The sequence below is a fragment of the Candoia aspera genome, chromosome 5 (genome assembly GCF_035149785.1).
Source record: "Candoia aspera isolate rCanAsp1 chromosome 5, rCanAsp1.hap2, whole genome shotgun sequence".
Classification (NCBI taxonomy): domain Eukaryota; kingdom Metazoa; phylum Chordata; class Lepidosauria; order Squamata; family Boidae; genus Candoia; species Candoia aspera.
In genome coordinates this window covers 49,749,806-49,777,185 of record NC_086157.1, presented here as the reverse complement: position 1 = coordinate 49,777,185, position 27,380 = coordinate 49,749,806, and the positions used below count along the sequence as shown (strand labels likewise).

General features: G+C 36.8%; 1 protein-coding gene and 1 long non-coding RNA gene across 2 annotated transcripts; one reads left to right on the top strand and one right to left on the bottom strand.

Moving 5' to 3' along the window:
- Positions 1 to 3,869: 3,869 nt before the first annotated feature.
- ZFX (zinc finger protein X-linked) lies at positions 3,870 to 22,157 on the bottom strand. Its single transcript, XM_063305191.1, has 8 exons — positions 22,024 to 22,157; positions 19,303 to 19,391; positions 18,147 to 18,713; positions 14,488 to 14,631; positions 13,640 to 13,783; positions 13,425 to 13,559; positions 9,919 to 10,059; positions 3,870 to 7,525 (listed from the first exon to the last, which is right to left on the bottom strand). Exons 2-8 carry the CDS (start codon positions 19,361 to 19,363, stop codon positions 6,339 to 6,341), a joined length of 2,379 nt encoding a protein of 792 aa, XP_063161261.1. The 5' UTR covers positions 19,364 to 19,391; positions 22,024 to 22,157; the 3' UTR covers positions 3,870 to 6,338.
- A 380-nt stretch (positions 22,158 to 22,537) lies between these two features.
- LOC134498856 (uncharacterized) lies at positions 22,538 to 25,650 on the top strand. Its single transcript, XR_010068064.1, has 3 exons — positions 22,538 to 22,627; positions 24,192 to 24,334; positions 25,380 to 25,650. It is a non-coding gene; the product is annotated as an uncharacterized LOC134498856 (long non-coding RNA).
- Positions 25,651 to 27,380: the final 1,730 nt, after the last annotated feature.

Here is a 27,380-nt window from a genome sequence, read left to right as displayed (position 1 = left end):
AATGGTTTGGGACTCAAGCAAAGCTTTTGTCAGATGTTATTTCATACAACACAACAGTGAACTCAAAAAGAAGAGGCAAGTGAAAACACAAGGTATTTTGGATAAGATAAAAAGAAAGGAAGAAAAATTAAGACATTTGCAGAGAAGATAAGTACTTCTCAACAAATTAAGCTTTTACAATGACAGCTACTGTAAGAGAAATGGAAATAAAAATGAACTGTGTAAAGCAAAAAAACCTTTGAGTTTGCAAACGAACCATGGAAATGGTTGGCATATAAATTACAAAAAGAAAAAGAAAATGATAGTGAAACTACAATTTCACTAAAAAGGGAGATACTTTTGGAATACTTAGAGTAACATACTGAAAAACAAGCCACACTGATTTTCTTAGAAGCAGAGAAGGCCTTTGACAATTTGAACTGGGCTTGCTTGTTCAAAATTTTGGAAGATATGAACTTTGGAGAGAACTTTATAAAATGGGTGAAATCAATTTATACTTCACAAATAATTGTTAATGGAGATCTAACAAAGCCATGTGAGATACAAAAAGGAACAAGATAAAGATGCCCATTGTCTCTTCTCTTGTTTATTTTAGTCCTTGAAATATTGAATAGAGATATAAGACAAGATGAGAGGATTGTGGGAGTAAAGATTTAAAAAGAGACTTATAAGTTAAGGGCTTTTGCAGATGACTTGGTGTTGGTTTTGGAAGATCCTTTAAAGGGAATTGAAACATTAATGGGAAAACTAAAATAATTTGGTACATTAGCAGGTTTTAAGATTAATAAACAGAAGATGAAGATTTTAACAAAAAACATGAAAATATAGGATCAAACAGAATTGATGAATAAAATGGGTTTTAAAATTGAGAAGAAAGTAAAATACCTGGGTATCACCGTGGCAAATATGAATTGTATGTTATCATAACTATGTTAAGACAAGTTTAAAAAGATACATTAAGGTGGGAGAAACTACAACTGTCATTGCTGGGGAGAATATCTATGATAAAAACAAATGTCTTGCCTAGAATTTTTTTTTTTCCAGATAGTATCTATTTTGACAACTGATGCACCATTTAAACAGTAGCAAAAGGATATACTGTATCTAAGTTTGTGCAGCAAGGGAAAAAAACCACAAGTTAAATATAAGGTGTTACAAGATGCAAAGGAAAAAGGAGAATTGAGTTTACCTGATTTGAAATTGTATTTTGCAATTTGCTATTTGGTTTGGATGAAAGAGCAGGTGTTGCTGATAAGTAGAAAGCTTTTGGAGTTAGAAAGTCATGAGCTGAAATTTGGGTGGCATGGATATTTGTGGTATGATAAAGTCAAGGTTAATGTGGATTTTAAAAATTATGTTAGATATGCCATATTGAGAATACGGAATAGATACAAATCCAGATTGTGCTTGAAAACACCTTTGTGGCTCTTAGCACAAGAAGCATTTTATAGAAGAGAAATAACGCAAACACAAATTACTAACATATCGTGAGATACTAGAATTTTGGCAAGGGGAATACAAAATAAAATCAAGAGAACAATTGGTGGCAGAGGGATATATTTGCCAAATGGTTTTCTTATTTAGTTATCAGAAAGATTTAAAGTAGACAAAAGAGTTTATGGTATTGAACATTGTAACACTGATTTTGAAATAGAATTGTGTACAAATGATGAACATGTAATTGCTAAAATTAGAAATGTTTATTGAAATTTGAAACAGAAGAAGTGAAAGAATTTATGATAAAGTGAGCTAAAAATTTTGGTGGGCTATAAATATGTGGGCTATAAATTTTAAATCGAATGGGAAAATATGTGATTGAAAGGATTGAAATTTACACCATGTTATAATCTTAAAGAGAATGTTTATAAAATGATGCACCGTTGGTATATGACACCAGAGAAATTGTCTAGAATGTATAAAGGCACTTCAAATTTATGTTGGAAATGTGAACAACAAGAAGGGACATTTTATCATGCTTGGTGGACGTGCAAGAAAGCTAGAAAATTTTGGATTCAAATACACACACTGATTCAGAGGATTTTAAAGATCAATATACAATTGAGACAAGAATTCTTCCTCTTGGGGCTGATGGACAAACAGCTGGAAAAAAAGTCATGGAGCTTTGTTTTTGTATATGATAACCACAGCGAGATTATTGTATGCAGAGAGATTTGGCAATACCTACAATGGAGGAATGGATGGTGAAGATGATAGAGCTTGCTGAGATGGCCAAACTGACTTGTTTGATTAGAGAAAAGACAGTTTCTCATTTATTGCTTGACTGGAAACCAATTATGGACTTTTTGCATAAAACATAAAAAATATAAACTTATGATTTTTAGTTTTGACGATTAGATAGGATAGATTATAGAAAGAAGAGAGTCATGATGTAACTTTAGATAAAGAGGTAAATTTATAACTGCTGTAAAGAAGATTGAAAGCCACTTCTCTGTATCTTTTTTCTTTTCTATTTTTCTTTTACTTTTTCTTTCTTGCACTTTCAGCTCTCTGATTTCTTTCTTCTTTTTTTCTGCCTTGTTTTGTATTAGTTTGTATTAGTTTTTGTTTATTTTTAAAACTTCCAATAATCTATATATAAAAAAAGAAAATAATTTATTAGGAAGTATGTTGCCCAGAGTTCTTATGAAATTTGGTGACTTTAGCAATTAGATAGTCAATAGATGATAGATAGATCTATGCATCTATGACATCATAAAAAAGGGGAACTCATTTCCTAGAATTAAATAGGTATTGAATTCCAATCCCATTATATTCTTATAGCACAAGTGTTAAATTTTCTTTATCTTATGTTTTTAATTAAGATTGCTGGCAAACTTTCTCATTTGTATTTATTGAGCTTCCTTTAATTCCTATACACCATTGCCACCTATTGGCAAGATTCAGAGTACAATGATCTAATATGTTGCACTGTACTTAAATATCTGTCTTTCCTTCTATCTGATAACATTTTCTTCATTATGACATCTCTATTTACCCTTTTAGAGTCGGAAGAAATATTATTCATACTAGTTTGACCATCCATTCCAATTACTATATAGTTTAATATAAAGGTACACGATCATGATCGCCTCTCCTTTTTCATCCATAGCAGAGGAGAACAGGAGATGGGAACAGTTAGCCTGAGTTGTCAATTGCCAGCTTTCACTTATCCCAGAGAGAAATCTGTCTGAGTCCTCTGAAGCCAGACCCACTTATCAGGGATGGACCTGAGTCCAGCCAGTGTGTCCCTCAAGTGGGCAGAGGCCTGCCAGCTCTTCTCCTGAGTTGAACTTGCAGATTACTCCTAAGAGATTGTCGGGCATTAATGTTGAACCAAACACTTCCAGTATGCTGCCTTCTTAGAATTTGGAAGCACACCCTTCCTAGGTCCCTAAAGCAGCCTGGATGAGTTGGGTTTCACAGGCTAGAAGACAAAGTCAGCTTCACCTGTGCAACTGGATCAAGAATCAGACGAAGGTGTAATAATAGTTCTGACAGAATTGGTCTTATGGGAGGTCCAGTTTGTAATAAATAGTTCTACAAATATAAAATTTTCATCGAGCATCATAAACTTTTTTTTAAAGTGAGCTGAGATCTCAGCTACTGTTCCTAGCAGCAGAATCATTTTCATTACACACAGAAACAATTCATTTCACACAAGGAAAGGAATTGACTGAATCCAAACAGGGTTAGCTTGTGGGGCCATCGGCTTCATTTTATGGGTATGGTTTCCTGAAGATGGTTCCAGGTTCAGTTTCTGGCATCTCTCAGTACTCCATGAAAGTAATTATACAACTGAATTTTAAAATTTTATTGCTAAAATAGCGTGAATTATTGTTGAAAACAGTGATGTAGCAAATGAAACATAATTAACAGGAAAATAATTTGATTTTTATTTTTTCACATTATCAAGTACACATTACGTCACACATCCCTATATATGAGTCTATGTAATTTTTCTTTTTCCTTTTTACAAAGTGTACAAGAGGGAGGGACATCAATTATTTAACAAGCATTTTACAGAACAATTATTTATATTATGTCCTTTTTTATGTACCGTTTAAAACATGAAACTTAAGCATCAATTTTATAGCATTTGCTAATCAAATAAAACTAGTTTATAACTAATGTCAGTACATTAACAATAACTAGTTTTCATTTGCTCTTTATACAGCCGCATTGTACAAAATCCACTCAACTGATAAATTCTTAATTGCTTTTTCTAAGTGTCCAAAATTATGTTTCAATGTATATATTTATGATCCCAGGCAGTATTAGAGAAATAGGAAGTGAACCAGGTTTTTCTACTCTTAAGTCTGAGATTTGTTTAAATAAATATTCCAATATGGTAATACTTCTGAGGAACACCCTGAATATGACAAAAGTTAATAGATCTTAAGAGGCTTGAAAATTATTTGTGTGCAAAGAAATCTATGTAGGACTTCAATGAAAAATGAGGCACCTACATTCCATGGATAACTGCTGGATCTTGAAAATACTTGCTTTAATAAATGCAAGTGCTTTTAGGCCTTAATCCTGCAATAGTTATCACCACAATGCATAAGTTTTAAAGGGTTCCATACAATTTCACATGTTCCACTTAATTTATGACAGTATAATGTGCACACTGGAGCTGTGCGATCAAAGCTCAAGAGTGTGCTTGACAATAATAGATTTTTACCAACATTTTCTAAGAATTTGGTGAACATGCAACAGTTCATACACATTAAAAGGTCAGAAACAAACATACTTCTACATACATCTTACAATTCACACAAAATAAGATGTTAACATTAAGCTTTTATGTTTGTATCACAGCTATCTTGTATTATAATTCTAATTTTATATTAAAATGAATCACCCAGGGAATATCAAGCTATATGAAGGAACGTACACACATTGTATTCTCTGGCAATGTAATAATACGGTATAAAACTGATGCCTTGGAATCCTAAAATTTCTGATGAAAGGAGGGATGAGACATGGGAAAGGAATGATGCAAAAACTTATTTGAAACTTTTTTTTTTCACTTTCAGTACATTTGATCAGTGAATTCTAGGACCAAAGTCAGGGAGGACAGGTGAGAAAAGCAAGCTAACAGAACATAGCCAGAATATCGTAACTTATTTTAAAAAAACTAGCTTGTATTTCACTTGAAATGTGAAATCTTTTACTTGTCAAGTTTCCAGCATGCTTTTGAACATTATAAACTAATGCAACATTTACCATGAAACAGACTGAAGCAGCTTTATCTTAGCAAGAATTTCCAAGCATAGGTGGTCATTCAATGTACATCGGTGAGTAATTAAAAAGTTACTGCTTAATAGCTATTGATGTGAAGGTCTAATTCCTTCCTACTGAAATTATGTTGGTAAGAAAAATTCTGTGTCCCTAAAAGAATAATAGAGGAAACATTCTAAAAACTGGAAGAAAATAAATATTCCATAAAAATGACCTGCTTCTATTATTTATTCCTCCACCTGTTCTCCCTCTAGATGGTTTATCTTTGAAAGTTGTCCAAGGTTGCAGGTAGATAGATAAAAATGAGACCAAACCAAAAATTCCATACAGTTGGAGTCTTGTAATAAAACTGCATTTAATTTGGAGTAAACTTAGCAACAGTCAATTGAGTATCTGTTGTCAACAACTGAAACAATATGTTTCAAAAACACAATTACATTTGCAATACAGAACAAAAAGGCAGAGAAGCAGATAACGAATACTTAATGAACAAGTGCCTCAAGTTTTTCTTTAAAATCCACACCTATTGAAAATAAATGCTCCCAGCAACCAATGTATTTCTTACTTATTATGGAAGAATTCAATACTATAAAGAAATAACCTCAAATATTGGAAAACAGTTAAGTAACCACTCAAATGAATAGCGTGTCATAAGTTCCTTAAATACCAATGGGACAATTAAGTGGATCCTATTGTACAATGCAATATTTTAACATTAATTCTGCTCTGATTTTTATACAGCCCTATGACATCTTTGAGCAAATTAGAAATCTAATTTGTGTCAAAACTCAGTTGGCATGGCAGGTAAATATTTCAGAGAATTAATGTGGTTGAAAAATTCAGTATGAGACAGAGTTTACTTTATTAAATGCAACTTTATTGTTGCCATCCTTCCTCATTTATTAAACAAACGGAAGATAATTCAGAACACACTAATGAACAAAATGTATAAAAGTCAACTAGAAGCAATATTCCTATCTGTATACAGCACTAAATCAAATGCACAGTATTTTGTTTGTAAGATCTGCTTTAAAATACAATGGCTGCCTAAAAAGCAAATCTTTTACACCCTTCCCAAATCCATTATCTACCAGTCCTCACGGTAACCCAATGTCTTTATGATGCCGCAGAATGTGCTGATTCTTCTCTGAAGGCCTTCGAAAGCCTTTCTTGCAGAATTCACAGCGGTGAGGATAGTCTTTTGTATGAATGGAAATAACATGCCGTTTGAAACCTGAGGCATCTGTAGTGCTATATTCACAGTACTCACACTGATAAACTTTTCTACCACTGTGTGTTTTCATATGTTTTTTGAGTTCCATTTGCAGCTTGAACCCTTTCTTACACCTCTTGCATCTGAACGGAAGATCTTTTGTGTGAACTGAGAGAATATGGCGACTCAGAACAAATGGATCTGCAATCTTAAAGTCACAATGTCTGCACTGGTGCAGTTTTTTCCCTTTGTGCACCGCAACATGTTTTTTCAGTTCTGAAGGCCTATGAAAGCCTTTATCACACATGTCACACTTATGGGGGTAGTCCTTTGTGTGAACGGAAATTATGTGTCTTTTTAAATCACTTGAGTTTGAGCTTTTGTGATCACAGTGCAGACACTGGTGTGTTTTGCTTTCTTGATGCATAAGAATGTGCTGTTGCAGCTCTTTGGTATCAGAAAATATTTGAAAACAAATGTCACACTTGAATGGCATTTCTTTACTATGCCTAGTCTTTACATGAGTTTTCAGGTTAGAAGAGTCAGCAGACCTATACTCACAATATTGGCATTGATAGGGCTTTTCACCAGTGTGGATTCGCATGTGTTTCTTGAGCTCTGATGGGTGCCTAAATCCTTTACCACATTCCACGCAAATATGAGGAAAGTTTTTGCTGTGCACAGCTAGAAGGTGACGATTCAGTAATCCCTGTTCTGCTGTTTCATACTCGCAGAATTTGCACTTGTGCATTTTGTTTGATGCTTTGTCCCTGTGCACCATCTTGTGTGTAAACAAAGCTCCTGCATGAGAGAAACTTTTCCCACATTCATCACATTCAATTAGTTTCTCAGTCTTGGTAGTAAGCTTGTGGCTCTCAAGATGATTATGCAGACTTAACTTTTTATTTGTAGTGTAATCGCAATCAGTGCATCGATACTTTTTCTTAGCAAGAAGGTGCTCTGGGTGATTTTTCATGTGTCTTTTCAAGAAGCCTCTGGATTTAAATTTCTTTCCACAAATCATACAAGGGTAGACGGTCAAAGGATGGCCATCAGGCCCAATAATTATGGCTGCATAATAAAAGGAAAAAAAGAAATAATAAAAATGGCATATACTAAATACCTGGCAAACATGACCATAATTGCACCAAAGTTATACATTTAAAGTTCCTATTAGTTTCTGCAGCAAAATTAAGCATATGCTTAATCTTTCATATTGAACTATGTAGAATACCAACATCCTGAACACTGCTGGAACTGCAAATTAAGTGCAGATCAATTAATTGTCAAGAATTAATCACAAGGGTATGTCAGCTTTATTCCTACAAAACTGAATCAAAATCTTCCAACACAAATGTGAAAGGCTTACAGCATTTCAATAATAGGTAGCAATGTCAAGTGCCAACATATCCCTTAATTAGACAAATTAACCCTGTAGAAAGGAGTATCTTGACATGTCAGCAATTGCAAAATCTGCATTCTCTCAAAGGAATCTTGTGAGAATAGACATCTTTTCAAGGAATGACTCATATCTGTCATGTTTGAAGATGTACCTCTAAAAGAACTCACACACAGGAACACACATGTGCCTGTGTGTACTGACACAAAATATCCATCAGGACAGAAGATAGCTACATGAAATTTTTAAATAAGAAAGGAAGTCAATCTACTAGAAATTCATAAAATGTAATGTTAACTGTAATTTGAAACTGTGATTTTGAGCAGAGACCTTCAGAAAGATATTATATAACTTGTTATGTTAGAAAGATGAATACAAGTACATACAAAGCATATAGTCTGATGAAATGTTTCAGTCACTATGACTTTGCCAGCAAAGATAGAATTTTAATAGCAGTCTTGCTCTTCCATGAACCCTGCCTCAAATGCATTTCACAACTGCTAGAAATGCCAGGAAGACTGTGCTCATTGCTTCTGTACAACCACACCTATAACAAGCCTGTGCTGGCAATACGAGCACACCAGTGCATACATACACTATCTCATTGTATTCATTACTGCAGTTGCTAGAAGGTATTATCCTCCTTTGTTCCCCTTAATATCCTTGTCCACAGACATTTGTGAAGGGCGGCAAAGGATGACTGTGACATCACCATACAAATGCTATGAATTAAACACATGCATCAGATGTTGGGATGCAAGTACATAGTGGCAGCATTTCTAAGATGATATCACCATGGTTTGCTAGGGATTTCCCCGTCCTTCACAAGAGAACTGATGGAGTTACTGCTAACTGCTTTTGTTCGTGACCATAGCATGGTAAAATACCTGGCTGTACTGGCTGTTTATTTATAAGACTGTATTTGAGATGCAATTGCTCCTAAATATCTTTCCTAAGTATAAAAGAAATAGAATGATTTAAAATGTTGTATCTATCCCAATAAAGTTTGGAAGATTTGGTAAACTACCTGTTTCCTGTCACTTCTCAACTCTCCATATCCACATTTTTTAATCGTACTTGCCCCACCATCAGATGTATTTCTCACTTGGAACATCACTTGTAACCTAGCACATATGCTATTATTTCCTGAAAACGTAAGATTGTGACATGTACACATGTAACCAAGTAAATTAGTAATGGACATTGGAAAGCAGTTACATAGGTGTATTTGTGTGTGTGTGTGTGTGTGTGTATTTATTAATGGTGACTGCTAGTTACTAGAATTGCAAACCCTCTCATTTTCTGTCCCCCCAAAAAACTTGTATGTAAGGTGCACCAATGTGACTTTGCAGTATGCCTGGGATGGTTTCCTTTAATTCCTGCCTTCCTTCAATAAGTTCTTGAGTGCCATTGTATGCCATTGCAGCTTCATTTTTTTCCTGTTTTGTATGTTAGGACATAACTTGTACATTTCTGTTGACAAGTCCGTTTGTGTCAACTCCTCTTCCAAAGCCTGAATCTATCTTGAGGACTGCAAGTAATGCATTAATTGGTATAATTTATTAGATTCAATTTGTTTTTGTATACCTAAAAGTTATGATTTTGGACCAAGTCTTCCCTTAAGCAAAAGACAAAAAACCAGGGAAATTTCTTAAATTGTCAGAAAAAATGTACTGTGTTCAAAACCTTATGCCACATTATTTGGATGTATCCAGAGAACATATGTCCACATATTCAAAAATGATCCCTCATCTCTATTATTCAGCCATCTTCTATTGGCTGAAATTTCCATGCTGAGTTTCAGCCAATCAACCTTGTTTTATTTCTATTCTATTCTTATTTTGCAGCATTCAACCTAACTTTTAATAATTTTCCTCCTGAGAAAAAAGTTATTTAAAATAGTATTTGTGTGCTGATAATACAACTTCAATGAAAAACAGCAATATTACACAAAACTCCCACCAAGAATATGTATACATGACTGTGCTTTTAAAAATGCTAATGGAGAATGCATTTCCATTTTAATTTTATTTTTAAGCAATCATCACAGTAGCTGAATTATTACCTGTTTGATATTGTCTGGATTCCAGCCTTCTCCTTTTCTTTGGTTTTTGTTTTGCTAGTCTCCCAAGACCAGAAGACTCATCTATGTGCAAGAGGGCACTTGCAGTTCCATTTCGGTTTTCAACTGCATCATTGTTATTTCCTAGTGAGGATTAGAATTTAGCATTCTAAGGATTAGTCCACATACTGCCTCTGAATATGACTTTATATTTTTAAAAGATAAGACTGAATCATCAGCTCTCAATGTTATTAAATGTATTTGTGCCTCTTTGTATAGTCAATTAGGACAGTGAGCAAGATTCAGGTAAAAAAATCAAGCCTTCTTCTATTCAGTGAATTATTCATGTGTAGCTTTTTGCTTATATATCTGTATCTATCTTGCTCACTGTCCTCGTTGACTATACAGAGAGGCACAAATACATTTGTGTTTGCGTGTATGCGTGTGCGTAGCGGCTGGATAGCATAAGTGGTTAGAGTGCCACCCTTTGATGCAGGAGACCAGGGTTTGAATTCCAGCTGGTACCTCTCTAACCAGTAGGGGTCCTTGGGCAAAGACCCCTAACGCTTCACCTGCCTATCTCGAATATGAGAGTGAGTTCAGATGTCACCTGGATTAACAAGGTCCATGCCAGATGTTGGGGAACCAGGACAATCTGACGATAAGTGGGCTACTGGAACAAACCATACATGGATGAGACAAGAGAACCTGGAATTGATGGAATGCTACTGCAACAGTAGACCTAATGAGAGGGGATATATGAAACACATGAGGGAACTACTGATGAACAGAAGACCTGCATCCACACTAACTGAGAAACAGCTAGTTACCCAATGATTCAACATAGTGAAGAGTAAGCTGCTCTCACAACTTGAGATAGACCAACTCACATTACATCCCAGACTCAAGAAGACCCAGAAGAACAATTGGATGTGCAGCCAACACCTGTAGCTGGAACTTCACTGCCACCTCCTCCATTGCAGAGCACAGAAGCTGATATGAGGCATAAGACCATGGATAAACTAGCTACACTCAACCCTTGAGACTGATTACCAAGGATCAGTGGAGAAATACCATCAGATAGTATGCTAGAAGATGCCAACAGAGACAATCCCTACTACCACCACAACTCAAACCAATGAACTGGTATATGCTACAGCCGTTGTAATCTGGAGATGCTTGGCTACATGATCAAGAAGAAGAGCAGTACATACCCCACCGGAAAATGAGGTTGGAGGCTAAAATCTAGGCAACTCAGAAAGAAATCAGTCAGCTGGTGGAACTGCAGAAGGGTGTGGAGATTAAGGGTAAGACTTGGCTACTGAAAAAATACAAGAGCCTGACTCCATCTGAAGCCTTAGAGACAGCTAAGCAAAGGCTCACAGCATTGACTACCAGGCTAAGGAGATACACTAGAGAAGCAGAGGCCAAAAAGGTAAATGCCCTGTTCTCCAAAGAACCATCCAAGGTGTACTCCCAACTGCAGTGCAACAACACAGTAACAGCAGAGCCACCAGCAGCAGAAACTGAACAGTAGTAGAACGTCTGGGAGAAAGAGAAGACATGTAACACCACTGCAAAGTGGATGCAGGACCTGAGAGCAGATCACAGCAATCTCCCAAATCTCCCAGAACAGGAACTGGATAACACCTGGCCCAGACATGATCCACACCTACTGGATAAAGAAACTAACAGCAGTGCATGAACACCTAGCAGCACAAATGAACCAGCTGCTAGCAACAAGCTCCCAAAGGAAGACATGGAGGCTGCCAATATGAAGACCCAGAAGCTTCTCACAATGTATGGAGGTTTCCATCCCAAGTCCAACATGCAGAGACAATGGGCAGCGTCTGGTGAGTGTCAAAGCCACTGTCCTGAATGAAAGCCAGAGCATCCAGGAATACATCAGTAAGATGGACCCAAAGATGTACTGCTGAGAGAATGCCAGAAGCAGCAGCAGACATGGGACGAAGACCAAGCAGAGGAAGTGCCATGGCAAGATAAGACCCTGCATGGGATGTACCATCGACAGATAGTTGAGGTGGCTGACTTTGGGAAATCCTACCAGTGGCTGGAAAGGGCTGGACTAAAAGACGGCACTGATCATAGCAGTACAAGAACAGGCACTAAGCACCAGATCCTTAGAAACAGGGGTCTACCAAACTAGGCAGGACCCAAGGGGCAGACTGTGCAGAGAGGCCTCAGAGACAGTCCAACATAGCGACAGGCTGGAAGATGCAAGCAGGAACAGCATACATTGAACAGCACAACCAAGTAGCTGGCATTGCGTACGGGAACATCTGCACAGTGTATGGGCTAGACCCTCCCAAGTCCAGATGGGAGATTCCACAGAAGGTTGTAGAGAATGACAGGGCTAAGATCCTGTGGGACTTCCAGATCCAGACGGACAGGCAGGTACTGGTCAACCAACCAGATATTGTGGTAGTAGACAAGAACCAGAAGACAGCAGTGGTGATAGATGTAGTGGTACCAAGTGACAGCAATATCAGCAAGAAGGAGTATGAGAAGCTGGAGAAGTACCGGAGCCTGAAAGAGGAACTAAAGAGGAAATGGAAAGTGAAGGCCAAAGTCATCCCAGTGGTGGTAGGAGCACTCAGGGCTGTGACTCCTAAGCTGGGAAAGTGGCTCCAACAGATCCCAGGAACAACATCAGAACTCTGTCCAGAAGAGTGCAATGCTAGGTACAGCTAAGATACTACGCAGAACCCTCAACTCCCAGGCCTTTGGTACAGGGCCTGAGGTTGAGGAAGACACATACCACCCACAGGAGTGAGAAGGGAATTTATTATCTCACAGAATGAATTTGATTGTATCATGACAAACAAGTAGAAAGAACATTGTAAAAGGTAGATGTCCTTGGCAAGCAGACACCACAGGTTTCCAATCACCATAGTGTGTCTTTTCCCAAGGCCACTGGAAAATGCATGTAAATACCGTAGCCATATGGCTGGTTACTTCCAAGTTGGAAGTTCTGACAAAAAGAAAAAAAGTGTAATTAACTTGACAAAAGTCTAAATTTTATAGGAGGTGTGTTAATTTTGTTTTTATTGATCTGGTTTAAAATATTGAGTAAAATTAACAAATGCCAAGTTTCAGTATTTAATATATTCAGAAAAAAAACCCTCTTCTCTGTAAGGTGAAATCAATTATCTGGTTTTGCACAACTATCTAGCAGAAAGATTTAGCAGAGATGCTAAATGCTCCTAGATGCTAAATTGTTCTCCATTTTTAAATTTTTATTACTATTCTAACTATAACAGAAGTAGAGTTGGTTGCTTATTACAATTTTCCTCTTAATTCAATTTCAAATAATAAGTCATAATTCCTTTCAAACAAGATGCAAATAATGTATATGTACTCTTATATGTAAATCCTGGCAGAAATACTGAACACCACTCAAGAAAGTCTGTATTAGTTTTCCAAATATAGAAGACCAGATACCAATATCCTTATCAGGCAATCTTTAACTTTTGGGAATGATGACCTACCATAAGCTGCTGCCCAAGCTATTGGCATAAAGCTTTTGATTTCACTGTCATCAATTTGCTGTTCATGAGTGGCTGCTGCATCTTCCTCTCCTACTATCACTTCCATATAGACTTCATCAGCAATTTCAGCAACATCTAACAGAAGAAACAATATGTAACGCACGTTTTATATATTTTTTTAAAATCTTTAATCAAAATGAAGGTCACATACTTACTTAAATCTTCATCTTCATGCTGAGAATCATTTACTGTCATATAGACCATTTTTTCCCTTGGAATGCGAACACTGCTATTTTGATTAACTAAAGTTTCACCATGGTCATTTTCAGATTCACTTTCCACAATGTCTACTGTGCCTCCTATGTTAAAAAGAATTAGCAACATTATTTGTAAGAATATTCTTCTACTTCACTATGGTAAAAATCCAAGAAACTGAAAAAAACAGTAACACAATTTTTTAAAAAATGTAAGAGAAGCCTTTGTCAACAGACATTTGGAAAGGACTGAGTTTAAAAAAGGGGATATTATGAAAACCTATTGAAATGTAAGCTTAATTAATTTAGTAAGTGTGCCCAGGATTACAGACTAAACTTATGGTCTGAATTTTCACAGAGTGAAAGATAACTGACCAAAGTTTAATTCATATTATTAGATTTTTATCCCACCGTTTTTTATGTACAACTCAAGGCAGCAAACATACCTAATACTCCTGCCTCCTATTTTCCCAACAACCCGTGAGGTTGGTTGGGCTGAGAGAGAGTGACTGGCCCAAACTCACTCAGCTCGCTTTCATGCCTAAGGGAGGCCTAGAACTCTCAGTTTCCTGGTTTCTAGGCCAGCACGTTAACCACTACACCAAACTGGCTCTATATATGGTATGATATATGAATAATTGTAATAAAAGTGCTGTTGTCACAGATGACATTCTTAAGCTGTTTTGAGGTTCTTTTTGCTTTTAGTATGACAAATTCTCAGAACACTTTTCAGGGATTCAGCTTTCATCCTGAGACCTCCAAGCATTGAGCAACATATTAACTTTTGATTTGGTTTAAGAAAGCCTTACCTATGTCATCTTCTCCAGGATCAGCTTTGAAAATGTAGACTTTGATGACTTCTGGGCAAATGCCATCCATTTTACATGGATCACCTTCTGACTCAGATTTAAGGTCAACAGAATTGTCAGTTTCTGTTTTGACAGCATCATCCACTACAAGAAAATCAATAATATTACCAGAATAACATACCTCTAACATATTTACAAGCATTTCTTATACATTTATCCATAAACACATTAAACATCAAGGGGACATCATAAATCTTTCTTTTACTTTATGTTCAGCAATGAATTATTTGCTAAGCATTGCATTTATTCTCACACATACTTTACTTCCACTGTATACCACTATTATTGCCTTTAACTCCGTATTTCTACAAAACACTCTTTAACTAAATCCTATTTATTTTATTAAACATTTTCTCTAAATCAGCAAATGTACAACAAACTTCCTTCCTCATATGCATACGTTTCCCAATGACCATTGAGCAGAAATCTTGCCTGTACACAACCTGTTCAGCAAAAAGTTGCACCGCACTTTCTAAATTTTCCAGTCTTCCCTTATTTCGAGTTTCATCCCAAATTATTGCATAACTTTTATTTTTAATTCCAATCATTCTCTTTCAGGCTTCTTGCTTAGCCTCCTTACTCACAAAACAATGTATTTCTCTCAAAATCACACTGCATTTTCTCTTTTAATCATAACCATTTCTTGCATTCTTTGATTACATTCTTTGCAATTATTTTTTTCTCTTTACATATTACACCATATCTTTATCCTATCATTTCTGCAGCAATCATTATTTTACAATATATGTATTTTTCTTCTCATCCAGACTCTTTCACATCATTCAACCAATCCTTTCATGTACTTCTCATTAGTGTAACTCTTCACACTTAATTCTGTCCATTTTTTCCAACCATTTCACATCATTTTTCCTGATGTCCACTTTCCATTCATTCTGTTGTAAAATTAACTTACCTTCTAATGTTTTACGAGCAGGCTCTGTACTTTTATTTTCTTGCAATCATTCTACTTTCCCTCGTTCCTTCCCAAGATTCATTACTAGCTCTAATAAAAAATGGTCTTGCCCCACATTCAGAACTTCTCCTCTTTGTATCCTTCACTAATTCTCTCAGTGTTTCACCATGAACCATCAAATCCATCATTCCTTTGCATATCTATGTATGAATGGACATTATCTTGTTCCTACCCATCCATTCATGTCTCCTAACAGAATTTTTCACTCCCCAAATTGCATTAATTCTAAATGTTACACAATTCTTCCATTATCACCATTCACTGAAGTGCAACATGCAATTATCACTAACATACCAAATCCCTTTACACGCACTCACCTCAACCTAGATGAAATTCACTCATATTTTCTGACATACATATTTTCATTCATATTTATAAATGCATTCATCATCTCCACCCAACAAAATCAGACTACTTTTATTCAGATCTGCTACATCATTCCCATTTTTCTTAGTTTCACAGTATTACCATTTTTCTTTTTCATAATTCATTTCATTAATTCATACTCTTTATCAATTGTTCCTCTTACTTTCCAAGCCTTCCATCTACAACAGCATTCTATATATGGCCATTTCATATAATTTGCCCAATCAATTTCCATAGCTTTGTCTTTGCAATAATACATTGTACTTGTATTGGGAATGATTTTAAACAATTAAAAGATTGAGAAATATACCCTCAGCAAAATCCTCCACAATATGTCACATATTACAGGAATGAATTAAATTTCAATTACAATCGACAAAATAGGTGTGTCTACTGTATGTCACACTGGATATATGCATTATGTAAATGGAATACTGAATTCGAAAAGTATGTTTTCATATTACTTTGAAACACTATTATAGCTAGCCTAGACTACACAAATTAGGCATGGTATAAAAGAGATGCAACTTTCTGATAAAGCTTTAAGAAAAAGATGAATAGGGAAACTGTCATCCAGCATAAATTGTAGCATAGGCATTCACATCAAATCCTAAAGAATATAGATTTACAGTGTGCTACAAGAAAAATAATAAAGTATATTTTTAGTTGGGAATAAGGATTGTAACATTCTCATATATAACAAGACTCTACATGGGTATACATATTATTAAGAGAAAAAAAGGCAAATCAATCATTAAGAGGATATAGAGGAGCTCTCACATCAACTACTGTTAGTCAGCTGCTGCCAGATTATGAAAGATTACTCCTAGATTTCTAGTGTATAATACTGCCTTGATAATGTAGGGATGCCTCCTTTATCTAGTTCTGTACTTTTCAACAACTTTGCATATTATTGCAATCCTGTATCTAGCAATCAATAGTGTTACTAAGAAAGAGGCACCAAAGCACAGTGTTACTATACTGCAGCAGACACTTAGCCCAAGAATAAACTGTAATCTCATGGAACAGCAAATCACGAGCTTGGGACTTAGGAAATAGACCGTAACATGTTGCCTGTTAATCGTGGATACTAATAACTTTATTTGTAAAATTTGTATTTGCCCAGAAATAATAGGCACAATTACAGTGTCAACATGTACATTAAGTAGTTCACAAGTTAGGAAATAACTTCTCTTTTTCCTGCTCCAGTTACATTTGACCCTCCAACTTCATTCTCCTTCTTTTGCTAGCATACTCACTACTCATCTACTGTTCAGTATGCTTCCTCTATTCTCTTCTGATAGAAAAAGGACAAAAATCAGTATTTCTTCAATCCTTTAACTGTTGCCATTTAGCTCTACACCATATATTTCTACTGGCAACATTCAAACAGAGAAATGCATTTATTTAATGTATTCCTGTATAGACTCTATACAACCACATCTTATGTTTTACGCTAAAATTATTGAAATACAAGAACAATAGATTAAATTAACATACAACCTTTATTCATTAAAGAAGATGGAAGAATAGAAAATGAAACAAAACTAAAATTTACAAATAAGGAAGAGCCACTGAAAATTCTAGATTTCCAGAAGAAACTAAAAAATGTAAGAATGGGCACCTTGCAAATTTGGGGAGAGGAGCATTCCAGACCCTATGAATAAGTGGAAAGTGGTACTGTATCAGTCTCAACAACTTACGGTAGGACCTCCATTATGATCTTAGTAATAACAGGTGTCAAGTGTTGGATCTTGCACTTATCAAGGTTCTGCAGTCCCAATGATCAGAGAATGACAGGCAATGGATGCAGCAACGAACAGGTATTTTAATAGTACCTAGATCAATATAAATATCCCAGTCCCAATGGAACTGGATATGTTCACTGCAGGGTCTTTCTTTTTAAAAATAATGTTATAACAGTAGCCATGGATACAGATACTAATTTTATTATTTTAATTTTAAAATATTTCTTATTTTTTTAGAACAAAAGAGTGCTTATCACCAAACAAATTACTCCTGCATTAGGCCAGCAGAGGCTAATTCAATTATTATAATATGTAGAATGGTGGTGGCGTTAAAAAGTGTTTGCTACATTCCCAATACGTGAAATGCCAGGATCTAAAACTACCTACATGCTGTATTGATTACATTACATTAGCACTGCAAAAATCCAAGAACAAAATCAGTGGAAGTAGCCTGGATGAAGGAATCTGTAGTTTAAACTACAGTTCTTAAAATACTTTACACAGACACTTACAGGAAATCATCAGGTAGTCTTCACAGTTGCTTTTCTCATCATTATGCTCCACAGATATTCCACTGGCATCAATTACAGCTTCAGAAGCACAGTCTGCCACCAAGACTTCTGAAACTACATCTTCTCCCAGAGAATCTGTGACAATTTCTGCTTCAACAACATTATTATGGTCATGAACATGTTCCATATGTCCAATATCAGGTACATGTATCGATTCATTTGCAAGTACATGCTCCGGTATCGCCATTGCTGAAGCTGTAATGTCAGATGATAAAACATCTTCTGGAACACTGCAGTGTGATAAAGACACTTCTTCAGTGACATCAGTGTCCAGCACTGGTTCAGGAATAATAACAGTTTGAGATACATCTGTATCTTCCATGATATCTGGACACTGAACATCTTCTATAACAACGTCCTCAATGACATCTTGAATTACTACAGAATCTGGATCATCAGGGACAAAATTATGTACAGTTATATCAGAATCTTCTACATCTGATACATATACAGTTTCCTGTATTTCGACAACAATTTCATCTCCATTCAAATGCGTTTCATCAGCTCCTGAAATATATAAAATAATAATCAGTCCTATATCGTTATAAATCTAAGTTTAGTGAAAATCAGCAAATTTTGATTATGATAACAGGGATGTTTATAACTTATTTAGTATACCAGAAATAAATTTAATCTGTAGGGCTTTAATCTTCTCTATCCCTTTATCAGATGCAAATCATGGAACTCCTATGAAATATTCTATATAGTTTGCTTCCCACTTGCTAGCAACCAGCACTACTCCCTCAAAATCGTTTAGTGTGGTAAAAGGTAAAAAGCTATTGTAAAAGCTAGTAATTGATAATCTCTTTTTCAGTCGGTCTTCACAGACATTCCATAATCTGCCTTCCCACATAGCCTGTAAATGTTACCTTACCTTTATTCAGAAAACTGGTACACAACAGTATTCATGTGGAAATATTTTAAATATATATAATATTCCTTACATTTTTTTAGCCTCAAGTTAGTTCTCAAAATAGAATATTAACTATTAAATAAATTACATCCAGACTTGGGATAATAAAAGAGTAATCTGGTATCATTCACCGAAGACCCAATTGGTTATAGAATTTAGGAAATAAGGTATTTCCTTGCATACCTGTTGGATCAAAAAACGCATGTGGGTCATGTGGCTGTAGTTCAAGCCCATCCTCATCCATGGCCTTTAAATCTCATCAGTCACAATGTCTACAAAATTAAAACAAAAGGGTTTTATATAAATAGACCTTTAATAAGCATTCCAGACTAGCACCTAGCATATATAATGCATTCAGGGATATAATGGGGAAAGGAAATTGTCATGCCCTTGGGACTTGAACTTCTTGCCCCATTCCTGATTAAGCAGTACCATGTGTACAAAAAGAATGGCTGATATGTTGATATCCCCTCACTGTTTCCTATAAGCAACGGGAGAAGAATTCACTTGCACCAGAGCAAAATACCGGTACCTTCCTTATAACACTTCAAACTTTTTTTCCTACTCATGAACTCTGTGGCATTTTCAGTTAGACTATAATCTCTTGGTATAATCTCTTTCAAATAGTGCAAGTACTAACTTTATTTTTGCAATTTCATCCATTTTAATAACATAAAGCTTCTGGAGAGTTAAAAACTTGTATTTGCTTGACTATCACTGCTGAGTCCTATATACAGTCTACTAAAATTTATTACTATAGTATCTGGAATACATTCCTGCTTCCACTCACCTCACAAGGATAAAGAAGTTTTCCTGCTCGTGCCTTTATGTTCCATAAAGACATTCTATACCTTTGTTTTCCTGCCTGAGTCATGTATTCTCTATAGAAGACTTGGTTAATACTTTCATCTTCTAGGGCAAATTAGTTTTCCTTTTTCATTAACCCTTAAAACTCAGAAGCTATTCTTCTTCATCCTAGCATTTTCCTGCAAGTGCAGGTCTGCTTTTTGGATCAACAAACTCCATTTCACATGATCAAATGTAGCAACCAGGCCCAACTGGATGATTTTCATGTCCACATTGTGTCCTGCCACTTTTGCTTCAATTTTCCACATGGGCATTTGCCACTGATATTAAAGGGGTAGGCAGCGCAGGCGACGGTGTGGGGTGCTGCTCATAGAATGTGGCCATACCACTGTAGGCATTTTTTCCCCTCATTTTCTCTGTTATTGGTGCAACATCCATCTGCTGCCGGACTGTATCATTGCTGACGTGGTCAAGAAGGGAAATGCCTAATGACCAATGGCACATGTGCATCTCCATGGCATGTAAAGGGCGCTCAGCACTTTTGGTGGCTGGCCAGCACTCAGTGCCATACAGTGCTACTGGGCAGACCATCATTTTATACATTTTCGATTTTAGGTGAATTGGCTTACACCTATCACAGAGCACTCCAGTGATGTCCTTCCACCACAGCCGTGTTGCATTCACCCTCATTAATGCCGCTGTCACTTTGCAGATGGGATCCTATGTAACCGAAGGAGTTTGTCTTCACTAGATCTTCACCACTGACCTGGATGGTGCTGGTGCTTGGGCTAGTCTTTAGATACTCAGTCTTCTTGATATTGAGGCACAAACCAAATTGGCTAAGATGGTCATTCAGAAGGTATTGTTTATCCTATTTGTTTTTCAGATGCTTGTTTACTGACTGCAATATGTTGTTTCAAAACAGTAATCAAATGATCTTCATTCTGAGTTTTTTGATCTATAACAATCCAATTTACCTACTTCACATATCACACCAGCAGGAAGAATTCTCTAAGCTGCTTTTCAACTCCCTATACCTCAAAGGATATATTGTTAGCCATCCTAGAATGAATGTGAAGCTTGTTGATTACCAACAAAAAATTATCAAATGAGCAACATACATCACATTATTTATGGCACCTAATGACTGATGAATTTATCAAAGCTTAACCTTCCCCTGACTACTTTCTTTCCACAAATGTGTGCACTTGGAAGCCTGTTTCTGTGGGATTTTGAATTTAATTCTAGAGCTGAGGCTGTGGCACCACTATGCTCCCTCAAGCCGATCAAGCAATCAGCCTTTCTTAACGAATCCAACTGACCCAGACCATTATTTTCCTCGGTATCGCTCGCCGCTGGCATGTATCTATTCTCTGTTAGGGAGTTACTTTTTTGCGGACAGAACCATCTGGACGAAATCGAGCACCTGGCGCTGCAAGCAGTACCCCTGTATCAACATAGCGGGGGGGAGGGGTGGCTGTGTAAATCAGTGGTGCTCCGTCGGTCATTGTTTGACGCTCGGGGATAAGAGGCAAAGCGATAATAAGCAGAAAATGCCTCTCCACCTGCTGGATATTACGTGGAGGGGAAGAATGTGGCGGGACTAAAGTATGTAGGGCCCGGGAGCAGCCGAGCAGGACAACTGGGCACAAGAAAGAGAGGGAAGGGAGGGGCAAGCTTCCCCCACTGGCGCCGTCTCCGCCCTGCCCTGCCCGCCTGTAATGGGGACTGTCTGGGGCCAGAAGCGATTAATTCAAGATGGCGTCCAGCACTCTTCCTCAGACTCCCTTGCCGCCGCCATCTTGTCTCCTCCTCCTAGCAGCTCTCCCTCCGACTCAGGCCTGGCTCCGCTGCCCCCTAAGCCTGGGCCTTACCCCCACTCCTTGTGCACCTTACAACAGCCCACCGCCTTTCCCCTCTCTGAAAGTTGAGCTACAGCTGCCCGACCCCCGTGCAAGGCTTCCGGTCCGTTCCTGCAAGGAGGAACCCCGGCGCGGCCTAGCTGCGGCCTTCTCGGGGCCTGTACTGAAGCAGGCGCCGAGGCCTGGTTCCGCGCAGGGGTAAGGGCCTAGCTCGGGCCTGTCCCGTGCTGCTTACCAGGCGGGGCGGTGGTGGCGGGCTCTGGGAGGCCTTTCTCCGCGTAGCTGGGCCGATCTCGGTGGTAGTGTCGCGGCGGCGGCGGCGGCGGGGCGGGCGGGAGCGAAGGGGAGGGAGGGGCCGAGCTCGGAGCTGAGTGGAAGCGGCCAAGCTCCCCGGGCCGGGCAGCCGTCAGCACGTCACGTCACTGCCCGAGAGAGACCCAGGGAAATGCGGAAGGAGATGCCGGCGCCGCTGCTGCTTGAGCCGCCTGCTCTTCGGCCCCAGACCGGGCCGGGCCGGGCGCGCGGCTGAGAAGGAACCGGGCCGGGCCGGGTGGATGAAGTAGAAGGGCGGTGGGTCCCTGTCAGCCCCTCCCGCTGCAGCTGCCGCTCCTGCCGCCGCCTCCGTTCCAGCTCGGCCGTAAAATTCCGCTCCGGGCTCAGACTTGCTCAACTCGGCGCCGGGGAGTAAGGAGTTGTTTAGGCCTGGAAAATCCCCAACATTTTGGGGTGGCTTCTCCACAGGCATTGCCCCGGGCACCCCCGCCTCCCGAATCGTAACACATCCCCCTCGCTCGCCGAAATTAAATTTATCCACAGCCTTTTGAAAGTGAAAATAAGAGGTACCTTATTATTACGGCATTTTTAAAGAAAGTACTATCCCGCTGTCTGTCTCTTCTCTCCGTCTTCCCCCCCCCCCAAACCCCAATTTGATCGAGAACAGACTTTTCATATGTAGGGAGCCAGGAAAATGAAAATACAGTGCTTTAAGCACTGCTCGTATACATCAATCGTTTTGATAAATGCAGTTATCTACTACGTTTTCTGATTCAGGTTTTATGGGGAATCAGGGGTATTGTTGATGTACTGCTATTTTTCCAAATCCCAGAATGTGTAAGTTTAGGCAGGAAATACAAATTTTGCGATAATTAGACATTGGGTGCCAGTGTGACTTACGTGCTTTTCCCCCCCCCCTTTTGTTGTAAAATGAATGTTTCAAAATGTTACTAGCATTTCATAGTTGCAAACTTAAGTTTACTGTATAGTTTATTGTAACAATCTACATTTTGTTAATGGCACAATTTAAAAGTTAGGTAGATGTTTGTACTGTTCTCTGTTTCAGATACCAAAGAAAAGAACTCAGATTGTGGATACTTGGTATGATCATGGATCAAATTAAGATTCATTTTGTTGGCAGCACCAATGTACAATCACATATGCATTGTATCATTTTTAATCCCTTCTGTTAAAAAATTAAATATGTGTCTGTGTGTGTCTAACAACACAGAACACAATTTTTCTAAGTTTGCTTTACGTTATAGATGCTCAATTTTTTTTATATTTTCTGTAAGCATCTACGGTTAAAATTTTAAATTTCAAGTTGCAGGATTTTCACATGTGGTCAAACTAGCTGGGGAATTCTGGGAGCTAAATTCCATCCTCTGGAAGGGGATGCCAAGGTTAGAGAAGACTTACCTTGTTATTCATATTCTATTCTTCTCTGTGATATTTGCAATAAAATCCATTTAGTAAATTGTCATCTATTATTCTTGTTCGCATAATATTGTTTGAATTGCATGGTTTACTGTTATTTAAATAACATTTGGTTTAATAACATGTAAGGCTCTTTGGGATAGAAGAGCAGCATTAAAAGTTGAAGTAGTCAGCAGCAACTATCTACTCTCATAAAGAATACTCTATACATCATAGTTTATGGAATTCAGTGTCACATGATGTAGTGATGGCAGTTCATCTTAGATGAATTAAAAATAGGATTAGGAAGATATAGGGAAATGAGGACTGCTGTGATTCTTTGTCACAGTGTCTGCATGGAATCCATTTTAAAACTTGAGGCTTTCAAGAAGCATCTGCTTGGTTGCTTTGGAAACAGGATTCTGGATTAGTTAGACCTTTCAGTCTGATCAGCAAACCTGTTCCTCAAATCCTCAGTAATCAAATAAAACATAATGGTATGTTAATTGAATAAATCAGCTGGTTTGCACAATTATGATTACACTAATGAACAAAAGTACAAAAACATAAAACAGTATCAGTACAGCCTCAAAAGTGATAAGCATAGCAAGGTAAAGAAAGAAAAAAGACTTGGAAATTACATTATAAACAGTATAGATTTATTTTCTGATTGTGTCATTCTTATGTCTGCAATTCTTGTATCTTGATTTCTAGTACTGGGGATCTCTGTGAAGAACATCAGTTGATCCAGAATCATATTAACAATCCTGTTGATACTGGCTCAGATGCAACTATAATAGGACAAGACCATTGTATCAGTTAATGTTAAATTCCTGAGGTGTATCTTCGATAGCAAGGTGATTACAATTCTTACTGATACAATAGATAAAGATTTGCACATTAGCACATTATACTAAACTATGGCTTGTTTGAACAAACCTTAATTTATTGAATTGATCCAAATGTAACATCCGATTATTGCTTAGTATGATGTGTGAATCAAGCCTTTTGTTGTTGTTGTTGTTACCCATTTTCTCTTTTTTGTTTGTTAGCCCACAAACAATAGCCAACATCTGTGTTCTTTGGCGTAGCCTCCAGCCCTAGAAAAATAATTTCTGTTTCTGGAAAGTCAAGGTGTTTTGGATTTAGAATTTTTTTTTATTTTGGAATCATAAATACAATATTTAAGACAATGTAAATACCCTGTCTCCAAATGATCTCTGAAAACTATGCAGAAGGAGGACCAATCCTAGGTTAAGGACAAACCGTGTTTCTGTCCCCCAGAAATTTTGGTTTTCATGGCAGGAATCCCTTGGAATCCCATACTGATCCCAGTAAAACCCAGTATGTTAGGTGCATTTCATAGTTGAGATAGATTGGTGAACAGTCTGAGAACTTTATTAAATAGTTCCCTAGACCAAAACCTTAAAGGAAACAGAATAGATAAATTTTATCAGAACAGAATTTGACTATTTCGATCTATAGAAAAAGAGAAAATTCAATATATGCAAATTTCAAGGATAGAAAGTACAATTAACATTTAAACTATTTTTAAACCATCTACAGGAATACCTGCGAAGTATACCAGCTGCATAATTCATACCAGAAATAACAAGTATGAAAGAAAATAGAATTCTATACTCTGCTTGGAAAAGTTTTAATATTAAATCCAATGTCTTTCAGACTGCCCTTCAGGAGTCCTTACTCTAAATGCTCAGGACACTTCACAGAAAGCTTATGAATAATGGAAGTGGTTCAGAGCAAATGAGCAACTTTGTGCTCAAATAATCTTGCAAGCATGTAATACAAAGCTAACATTCCAGAGTCATGTTGCAATAATCCATTTATTACCTAGAATATGTTCTACTGGATTATTTTATTTATTTATTTATTTATTTACAGGTTTTATAGCCTACCCCAATCAGAAGAATAAGAATATTAAAAATACAAAGCTGTAAACACTTCCATCAAGATGAACACCTCCAGCAATCAAGTAGAGTGAAAAACTTGGGGGAATAGGGCTCTTTTGGCAGCTTTTCGGAATGCCATGAGAGAACTACACCGAATTCCAAACTTTAGGGACCAAAACAGAAAAGGCTTGTCACCTGGTCCACATCCCCCTAATTTCCAATAAACATTTAAAAGAAGAAAAAAGACAGGACAGATAAGAAAAGGAAGACCAATTAAATTAAAATAATAAAATTAAATACATAAGACATTTACAAATATGAAATTGAATGAAATGGAATGTTAGATAAGAATTTCCAGTCTAGCATTAATTTGGTTTTACATAGCTAAATCTCTTGCTATCATTTTAATAACTGCAGGTCATTATTAAAATCAAATTAGTATATAATTAACAGCAATACAGTATAAAATGTGAAGCAAAATAGGAATTTACAATGAATTCTACCTAGTCGGTAAAATATATATTTAACAGATCATTCAAGGACATAAATAATAAGATTTTATATTAAGAAAAATTGAAATTTTGGAGTTGATACAAGCCCATGTATGAAATTTAGTCTAAAAATGGTTTCCATGTTGACTTCTGAGTAAATTTTATTATTTAAATGCAAAGTTACTGTATATGAGACATTAAAGTATACTCCCACAACTTAATTTGCCATCTTTACAGAGGGAATTATATGTATTTAATGTGATATTTAATAGAAAAGGAAATTCAACTTTTAGAATTTGTTTCATTCTGTTGTAAATCATCTTCCCGAATTGTTGAATTTTACAGCAGTGCCATCAAATATGGAAGAATGATCCTAATTGATTGTTACATATCTGATAATTTTTAGAAAATTAGCTCTCAATTTTAGCAATCAATACTGGAATAATATACGGTCAGTGAAACATCTTACACCATTTTAAAGTGCAATTGTCACTGTAAATTTAACATTTTTCTTCCACTGAATTCCCATAACTGCATATCAGTTATTCTCTCTAAATACTATGCATTTGATCATACAGTCTTTAACTTGTTCAGTTTCTGAGTGATATCTTTTGCTGCCTAGAAACTCAGGTACCCCAAGTTGTGTGGAGCTGAAGGAACGTCTTTCCCTGAATTTGGGAGAGAAAAACACTTTTTACCTTTTGCAAAAGTAGCTTTTTCACCCCTACCCAACAACACAAATCACAAGTATTTCAGGCATGGCAAAAAGCATTTATTAAGGGGGTTGAGTCTTTTTATAGAGTACAGAAACAAATGATACATTCGGTATATGTGATACATTAGAAAGCAACTAATCAAACAATAACAAACTGATTACACGTGAGAATTGAACAATAGAAAATACTGATTACAGATAACATTCCACAAGTGGCAAATTTATGGGTTATATCACTCCCTTTCCCAGCCAGGTTTGTATCTTTTTTTAAAACTTGCATGTGTATTCAAGGGCTTTCAGAATACACTATTGTGGTATATGGAATAATACAATTTGTAAAAATAATAATACCAATTATTATTGATATTATAAGGCAAAATCATATAGATCTTGGTTGGGGGAGATTTTAAGGTATAAATACTAATATTAGTTAATAGCAAAGTTTAAGCTAGTGAGTAACACAATGATAAATAATTAAACTAACATGAAGACAGAAAGAGACAGTTAACACAGGTAAAGGTTTAAATGTGTAAAAGCCTTGGGCCAATGAGGTGGCTTACAAGTAAGAACTCTTTCAAAAGAAACAAAGGGAAGCAATTGGTCTCTAACTAATTAGCCTAACACTGACCAACAGAGGAGACATATGAACAAAGGCTCCTCCAGGGTGTGCTAAGCAAGGAGATAGAGTAAATGTAACCATATGAGATATTGTCCTATGAGGATTTCACTGTGTGAAAACCTTGGAATGTTTCAAATGCTTCAAAATAGGCTTTTACAAGCATAAGCA

Coding starts and splice junctions, on each gene's coding strand:
- ZFX (XM_063305191.1), bottom strand. CDS start 19,363: ATGGATGAGGATGGGCTTGAACTACAGCCACATGACCCACATGCGTTT. Junction 18,714..19,302: donor TGCGTTTTTTGATCCAACAG/GTATGCAAGGAA, acceptor TATATATTTCAG/GAGCTGATGAAACGCATTTG. Junction 14,632..18,146: donor AGACTACCTGATGATTTCCT/GTAAGTGTCTGT, acceptor ATTTTCTTGTAG/TGGATGATGCTGTCAAAACA.